Genomic DNA, 8,978 nt, shown 5'->3' with positions numbered 1-8,978 from the left:
AACAGGAGCTAGCTATGCACCTCAGGTTACATAACCCACTCTCACTTCATTCATTCATTCACTCACTCACTTACCCAGTGAGTTTATTGAGAGAACACACAGTTTGGAGAAATGAAGCTCAGGAAGCCTGATGCTGGCTCAGCACAGTGAGTAAATCTGAGGAGGACATCAGAGGGCTTGGCTGCGTTCAAAATGGGACTCTATTCCTTACATAGTGCACTACTTATGACCAGAGCCCTATATAGGCAATAGGATGCCATTTGGGACCCTTGGCACACTGTCTGCAAATCTGGAAAAACCATCACTGCCTATGGACAGAGTAAGCATTCTCTCTCCTCAGGAAGTGCACGAGAGACCCTGCACTGTTCAATCCATTATTTTCGAAGAATACATAATCCCAAGTATGTGTTAATGTAAGTGTGACTGTATTTTGTTTCGGCTGTCCAGTTCAGAGGTGTGTGGGAGAGTCGGAGAGCAGCTACAAGCGTCTCCACACAAATCAGAGGCAGTCATTTTACCCTTTGTAACTGGGTGCGGGCCGAGTCCAGGGAAGAGGGGGCAGGGAACCTTTTATTGAGCTCAGGCTGTAAGTAGGTACAGCTGGGAAAGAGAGTGGAGGGAATAGCACCGTTCTCAATATTAAATTATTTTGTTATGGTTCCTCACTCTCTCATTCTTTCCCTACCACTCCTGGTTTTCCCCCTTGTTCTTGCCAAATGTCTCCCAGACACAGTGTTGTTCATAAAATATGGATTCTCTCTTGGAGTTTAAAAACTCTAAATGAACAAAATGGTGAGGGATGAGAGCACGTAGAGAAACGGGTGTGTAAGAGAGAAAGGCAGCAGTTGTCGTTGGGGGTTAACTGCCTTGCTCAAGGGTAGAATGGCTGATTTTTCCACATTGCTGGCTCAGAGATTCGAACCAGCAACCTTTTGGTTACTAGCCCAACGCAATTAAGCGCTAGGCTACTTGCCAAAGAGGCCAAGTGGCATGGAAGTGGCAGGGAGGGGTGGAAAACAAATGAGGAATGCATACAAAGATCTTCGGCAGGGGATAGGAGAAGTTGAAAGGAGATGGTATGGAGAGAGAAAGTCAGAACAGCGGTGATGGACAAGGTCTTGGTTTGAATCAGAAAGCGAATCAAATCAGGTTTTGGAAACACATTAGCAATTTGTAATTGTTTTTAACAACATTTTGAGGATGGTTTACAGTTGCTTTGGTAAAAAATATGGATGGGTTTTCATGTGGTATGCTGAGAATAAATACAGCTTTAGTTGTGTAGGAGGAATGATACCATTACAAGCTAATACGAGAACATAAAACTGACAAAACATCAGAATAAACTGGCACAAGGCTTTCACAACAGTCAAACTCTGTCTGACAAAAAGCACACCACTGACGTCTTGTTAACCACAATCTGAATGACTGGAAGATTAAATAAGCGAACGGAACAGGTAGAAATTAAGAAATGTGAAAAAAGAGGCACAAAGTGAAAAGTTTGACAGTCTTGAAAGTTTTCATTCTCGTTGATACACTCTGGTGCACAGGACATCCCCGGCGCTCATTATCTGAAAGAAAATTACAACTAAATTAATAAAAAACTTTGATAAATCAAACACATATATTTGCCCCCAAATACAGTTAAAGCCTAACTTTAACATGTAAATACAGGAATATGATTACTGTTTGTTGGCAATAAAAATGGACTCTTTACCAAAATCAGTTCACCATCATTGGTCACTTCACGGGTCCAGGCAGTCTTAGGGCCCTCCCCTTTCTGCAAAATCTGCTCACAGCTGATCTTGCTATCTGTCTCCCAGCGAGGGGTACTCTGGAGATCATAGGAGGAAGGCCAGGCAAGGTTTGAATAGATAAATGACACTGCATGCTGTAGTGAAGTGGTTCGATAGAAAGACACAGTAGATCTGTGTGTGACCCTGAGGCTTCTCATTTGGTACTCAGTACTGTTGCGGCATGTTACTGCTTCCTCAAGTCTGTACGACGTTATGTTTGCTGCCCTCTACAAACCATATAAAAAGTAAGAATAGGAAACCATCACCAAGAACAACTATCAAGTTACACACGGATTATTTCCACATGCTTATACAGACCCCTGATTTCATACACTGAGTCCTGGCAAAATATGCACATATGGTAACAAAAATATTTCATGCAACATATGTAGAGATGACGATGATGAAGAGTGTGGACATGGAGTATTACCGTGCAGAGGCGTCCGTCCACTGTGGTCTCATTGAAGGACTGTCCCACGGTGAAGGAGACATGGGTGGTGCGTACGCTGGTGGAGGTCTGGATGGAGAGGCTCTCTCCCTGCTGGGTGATCTCTACTGCAGGCCTGGAGGCTGCAGCCATGGCTATCTTCCTGACAAACACGTTCACACCTGGTCATAGGGGACCAATAAGGTATCACAGAAGTAGATGAAGAATGGAGACATTGGGTGCGTCCTAAATGGCACCCTATTCACTACATAGTGCACTACTTTTGAACAGGGCCCTACGGGGCTTTTGAAAAGTAGTACATTATATAGGGAATATAGTGCTGTTTGGGATGCATCTATTGTGATGAAAAGCCATATCACAGCCATCATTCATAACCGTTATTTTATGGGTAGTGGGAACGACATCAGAGGGGAGGGTTTGATCTCAGACAGAGCTCTCATTCATTCAACTTTAAGGGATGATTAGCATAGACTTTCATACAATTAACAGGATGTTACTCAACTAAATGAATGAAATATCAGACTGAATTTCATTCCTCTCGCCTACTCAAATTCACATTCTTATCCCTAAACAAAAATCTGACAAACCTTCTCATTGGAAAGTTTATTTTTGCCTGGAGCGAAATTGCTCTTCGGAGCGATATAATTGCTGTTCCCCACAGAGAAACCCCCGGAGCGAGTTAGTTGAGGAGTCCCAGGGTACTGGGGGAATGTCAGTCTCAGTACCGGCTGACTGAGGGGGCCCACTTCAGGGGGCCCATTTCAGGGCATAGTCCCGTTTACACGGGCTTTAATTACTATCTCATGAGGACTTGGTTTATAACTAGGTAAAATATAACATTCCTCCACGGGTTATTTGTCTTTACATTTTAATGGATGCCGCTGACTGGCCCTCCTCTGACCTTTCTGTGTGTGTGTGTGTGTGTGTGTGTGTGTGTGTGTGTGTGTGTGTGTGTGTGTGTGTGTGTGTGTGTGTGTGTGTGTGTGTGTGTGTGTGTGTGTGTGTGTGTGTGTGTAGGTGACTGAGTGTGTATGTGGACGGGTGCCTCAAAAAGGATAACCAAAGACTTTTAAAACAATAAATCAAGCAAGATAATTATTAGAAATAATATGGCTAGCTCATAATTACCCATAAAACCAAACACATGCACAGAGGAGAAGAAACACTTGAGTGGTGTGTGCGGCCACAGACCAAGCTGGTTTAACATTTCACCCATAGCCCAGAGTGGGATGCTTGACATATCCCTGACAAAGGCTAGGGCTCCATAGATTGAAAAAAAGAAGAATGGCAATTGCATAAATAAGTGCAACAGTGGTTTGTAGAATTTATGATAATCTGAGACTATATCAAAGAGTCGATACATTTACAGACATGTCTACTACAAACATATGTATATATAGAGTGCATTAAGACATTCGAATGTTAGTTATAATAACCAAAAGGCTACGTCCATGTTCATAACAGTATGAAAATACTCACCCAATGCTTTCAGGAGCTCTTCAAAGTTTTCAGAAGTCTTCATTTTCCACGTCCCAGAGAAGTCTGCAATTGTACGGTCCATTTCAGATGTAATTGTTTGCTATAGTAGTCGATACTTACAGAAAAAAAATAGATAACGTTACTATTTAGTTCTCTGCTGACCCTGTGAAAATAAACTATTTGCAGCTACTCTGGTTTTCCTTTGCATTTCGTCTCTCAGGTTGGGTACCGTTACCTGGTTCTCTCCGTTTACTCAATCCCCCTCCCCCTCCCCCCCCTTCAGAGGTTGGTTCAATCTGTTCGGCGAACTCCCTTCTTTGTCTTATGTCTTGCTTGGTCGAAGCGTACGGAGCGCGCCCTGGGTGGTAATGAACAGCAATAATCCATCATGGAACCAAAGCGCACGGAGCGTCCAGGTGCCTGTTCCTCTTCTCGAGCATTAGTGGAAGAATCAATAATTGTTGCTGTATGTTCACGGAAAATAGCCGACTGAGATATCTAGACCCTAGATATGTCTATGACTATTACAGTATATAATATTGCGTTTTGTAAACTAGGCTAGATACATTTTCATTAGGTTACAATGGAAACGTTTATATAGTGCCAGTTCTATCGAGCGGGATTTTATTGCCAAACAAACTGCAAGAACACAACCCCTAATTAAGAAAGTATGCTTGCGCTTTGAAGTTGAATGGCGCCAGTGCGGTAAATCAGTTTGTGGAACTCAAGACAAGAATTTGGGCAAGTGAGTGAAGGGATAAGAAAGGGGTATCGTCGGTCCTATTGAAAACGTTAAAGAGGATCCCATCCTAAAGAAGATTATGATTTTGGAATGTGAAATCAGATAGGTTGGGTTAGCTCCTATAGAAAGAGGAGAGAAGGAAGTGCAGAGGGCAGTGAGGGGATGCCGATCAATGACCCATGGCAATCATCTATATGAGGATATTTCCTATCATGGGCTGGCTCTTCTCAATGAGCACATTAGAAAATTGCATATTCCATATTGACAATATATCAATAAATCAATCAAAACAATATGGGGTACAAGTCCTTCACTCCCTTTTACTTATTTAAATACAATTACATAAATATTAATATATATTTGTAATACGCCTAATTAAGTTCATCAACTGATTCAAGAATAGGCTACCTTAAAGCACATAAATTGCTCTTGTTTGACACAGAAATCTTGAAATGCTTCTCAATATGTTCTAGAACTCTCTGGAACAGAACACAGTTTCATATCTTTACATGTTTATGTGTTTACAAAACAACAGACCTCTTTTATAAGTAACTGAAGAAAGACCACTATCTCCTCATTATACAGTTGAAGTTGGAAGTTTACATACACTTTAGCCAAGTACATTTAAATTCAGTTTTTCACAATTCCTGACATTTAATCTTAGTAAAAATTCCCTGTCTTGGGTCAGTTAGGATCACCACTTTATTTTAAGAATGTGAAATGTCAGAATAATAGTACAGAGAATGATTTATTTCAGCTTTTTTTCTTTCATCACATTCCGAGTTGGTCAGAAGTTTACATACACTCAATTACTACTTGGTAGCATTGCCTTTCAATTGTTTAACTTGGGTCAAACATTTTGGGTAGTCTTCCACAAGCTTCCCACAATACATTGGGTGAATTTTGGCCCATTCCGCCTGATGGAGCTGGTGTAACTGAGTCAGGTTTGTAGGCCTCCTTGCTCGCACGCGCTTTTTCAGTTCTGCCCACAAATGTTCTATGGGATTGAGGTCAGGGCTTTGTGATAGCCACTCCAATACCTTGACTTTGTTGTCCTTAAGCCGTTTTTCCACAACTTTGGAAGTATGCTTGGGGTCATTGTCCATTTGGAAGATCCATTTTCAACCAAGCTTTAAACTTCCTGACTGATGTCTTGAGATGTTGCTTGAATATATCCACATAATTTTCCTGGCTCATGATGCCATCTATTTTGTGAAGTGCACCAGTCCCTCCTGACGCAAAGCACACCCACAACATGATGCTGCCACCCCCGTGCTTCGCGGTTGGGATGGGATTCTTCGGCTTGCAAGCCTCCCCCTTTTTCCTCCAAACATAACAATGGTCATTATGGCCAAACAGTTCTATTTTTGTTTCACCAGACCAGAGGACATATCTCCAAAAAGTATGATCTTTGTCCCCATGTGCAGTTGCAAACTGCAGTCTGGCTTTTTTATGGTGGTTTTGGAGCAGTGGCTTCTTCCTTGCTGAGCGGCCATTCGGGTTATGTCAATATTGGACTCGTTTTACTGTGGATATAGATACTTCAGTGCCTGTTTCCTCCAGCATCTTCACAAGGTCCTTTGCTGTTGTTATGGGATTGATTTGCACCTCTTGACGTTCATCTCTAGGAGACAGAACGCGTCTTCTTCCTGAGCGGTATGACGGCAGCGTTGTCCCATGGTGTTTATACTTGCGTACTATTGTTTGTACAGATGAACGTGGTACCTTCAGGCGTTTGGAAATTGCTCCCAAGGATGAACCAGACTTGTGGAGGTCTACAATTTTTTTTCTGAGGTCTTGGCTGATTTCTTTTGATTTTCCCATGATGTCAAGTAAAGAGGCACTGCATTTGAAGGTAGGCCTTGAAATACATCCACAGGTGCACCTCCAATTGACTCAAATGATGTCAATTAGCCTATCAGAAGCTTCTAAAGTTATGACATAATTTTCTGGAATTTTCCAAGCTGTTAAAAGGCACAATCAACTTAGTGTATGTAAACTTCTGACCCACTGGAAATGTGATACAGTGAATTATAAGTCAAATAATCTCTGTTAACATTTGTTGGAAAATTGACTTGTGTCATGCAGAAAGTAAATGTCCTAACCAACTTGCCAAAACTATAGTTTGTTATCAAGAAATGTGTGGAGTGGTTGAAAAACGAGTTTTAATGACTCTGTTACTGATACAAGTATTCTTTGTGTATCCTGTGTGTATTTATTTTCTCTCCTTTTCCCCTACTCACAGGTGACAATCATCATTCCTCAATCGGTCATCAATCAGTCGCTAATCAGAATACACCTGCTCCTTTTCTCCTACCCAATCACATTCCCTTTCCCTTGGTTTAAAAACCCTGTCAGTTGTTTTCAATAGAGCTCGATCTCTTTGTCTAGAGCAATCGCTCTGTACATGACATATGTTTCTAGACCTCTTGTGTGGTTTAGGATACATGTCACTTTGTCCCCACCTGTGAGTATTGTTTTGGTTATGGTGTGAGTGTTTGTTTGATGGCGGGAAGAAGGGGGTAACCAAGATAAGACGCCCATGGGCATACACTACCTGTAGGTAAACTGTTAAATACAGTAGTTAGAACTGGGCGGACCACCCACTGTATTTTTGGTTAGTTAGCTGTTGTTGAAATAGGCTAGTCTAGTTTAGGGGTGTTTTGGGATATTTGTTTCTTTCCTTGGGTCCAGCTCAGCCCCTTTTCCTGCCACCCCCATTACCGTGTGTTTGCTAATAAACCCTGAGTTTGACGGTAAATTGAAGTTGTCGTGGTTATTTCGTTCTCACCGTTACTTTGTCACTATTACACTTTGCATGAGTTATGTTACGGGTCCCATTACCACCCCCCCCCCCCGCCCCCAGACTGTTGGGCCAAAGGGATTCGTAACAGACTCCAACATAAGTGTGTGTAAACTTCTGACTTCAACTGTACCTCTCCATCCCTTTGGTTGCACTCTAGTGAAAATCCTCTCTTCCAAAATCATGACATTCAAGCAACTCACTTTTCATATTGCAATTCAAAAAATCTTGGGGATAGTGAGCAAATGGGTTTGCGACCACACAATTTGTCGGCCTTAAAGTGTTGCATATTTATTTGTCAGCCTTTAAAAGTGTTGCATAGAGATCATAGTCAAATGGACCCCAACAACAGAGGAGACAGGGAGACAGGGTGAGGGTGTAAAATTAAACAACCCTCAATTCAATTTCAAAGGGCTTTATTGGAATGGGAAACATATGCTGACATGAAATAGATAATAAACATAAGTGAAACTATAAAAAATTTACAGAAAACACTACACTCACAAGAGTTCCAAAAGTATAAAGACATTTCAAGTGTCATATTTCTTTAAACAGTGTTGTAATGATGTGCAAATAGTTAAAGTATTTGTACACCTCTCTCTCTCTCCAAATGTCGAGGTAATTACCAACCAATTCTGTCCCGCTTGTTCCGTCTCCTCCACATCCTCTTACAACTCCCCTCCCTCTCCTCTTCCTCCTGCCAAGAACATTTCAACAAGTCTAGATCAGAACTAATACCCCTGGAAACCTAATACTGTGTATTCTACCAACACAAAAAATTTAACCCAAAACATTTATCTATGTTTGCAAAATATTAAATAGTAAACGTTTCTTGCCCCCCCGCACTCACTGTTGGCTGACCTCACCCCCTGAAGAATATGGGAAAGTCCGAAATTGAACCCTATACCCTCCATGGTGCACTACTTTTTACCGAAGACCTTTAATAAGGAGTTCACAATATAGATAATAGGGTGCCACTTGGACTGAGGCTAAGAGGCCCAGCTGAGGACTGAGTTAGATAAAGGAGAGGAGAAGGTCCTCTGAAAAAATGTGAGGACATCTAGTCCCTGTTGTGATGACGACCGGTATTCTTTCAAATCTCTTGATTGTTCATGTTTCGCCTGAATGCATTCTCATTTTACAGGACATAATCACAGAGGAGCAATTGAGGGTAACAGCCATTCCCAATGTATGAATGTGTCTTTGTGTCTTCATAGGGCAAATTCCATTTCAATTCAGATGATGTGATGATTGACATTCAATTCAAGAATTGAAAAAAAAAGGCTAAAATATTATTTTCATGAATTCATGAATTTTATTTTAATTATTGGATGACCTGAACTGATGGACTTAAAACGGAGCTGAGTGTAATGAATATTGCTACATTAATTATGCACTCTATGGCCATTTTGTGTTGAGAAATGTTAGTAACTGGTGGAAACATTGAAGAAATGTAATGTAATAAAAACAAGACTAGTACCAACATATTGATATAGCTTTTATAAAACAGAGCTACCTGGTTGGTAGTAATTCCATATTTATTGACATGATTATGAAACAAATCTTATTTTGTCGAATCTAATCAAATGTATTTATATTGAGTGCACGACAAAAGTAAAGCTTAAGCACAGGATAGGATGTCGATGTAGCGCCATCTACTGTTGAATGCGATTTTCTGATTCCAATTTCATATTAGTGCGGAACATAAGATTT

General features: G+C 41.1%; 1 protein-coding gene across 1 annotated transcript; it reads right to left on the bottom strand.

Moving 5' to 3' along the window:
• Positions 1–334: 334 nt before the first annotated feature.
• On the bottom strand, positions 335–4,326 carry crabp2b (cellular retinoic acid binding protein 2, b). Its single transcript, XM_055893139.1, has 4 exons — positions 3,721–4,326; positions 2,224–2,402; positions 1,715–1,831; positions 335–1,568 (listed from the first exon to the last, which is right to left on the bottom strand). Exons 1-4 carry the CDS (start codon positions 3,800–3,802, stop codon positions 1,518–1,520), a joined length of 429 nt encoding a protein of 142 aa, XP_055749114.1. The 5' UTR covers positions 3,803–4,326; the 3' UTR covers positions 335–1,517.
• Between the last annotated feature and the right edge of the window lie 4,652 nt (positions 4,327–8,978).

This window comes from Salvelinus fontinalis, chromosome 32 (genome assembly GCF_029448725.1).
Source record: "Salvelinus fontinalis isolate EN_2023a chromosome 32, ASM2944872v1, whole genome shotgun sequence".
Taxonomy (NCBI): Eukaryota; Metazoa; Chordata; class Actinopteri; order Salmoniformes; family Salmonidae; genus Salvelinus; species Salvelinus fontinalis.
The sequence above is the reverse complement of the archived record's forward strand: the minus strand, read 5'-3'. Positions and strand labels throughout refer to the sequence as shown.

What these genes read in the sequence shown, in the direction of transcription:
- crabp2b (XM_055893139.1), bottom strand. Translation starts at nt 3,802, where the DNA reads ATGGACCGTACAATTGCAGACTTCTCTGGGACGTGGAAAATGAAGACT. An exon ending in TGGACGGACGCCTCTGCACG is followed by an intron (nt 1,832 to 2,223) that starts GTAATACTCCAT and finishes TATGATCTCCAG; the next exon opens with AGTACCCCTCGCTGGGAGAC. An exon ending in ATGATGGTGAACTGATTTTG is followed by an intron (nt 1,569 to 1,714) that starts GTAAAGAGTCCA and finishes ATTTTCTTTCAG; the next exon opens with ATAATGAGCGCCGGGGATGT.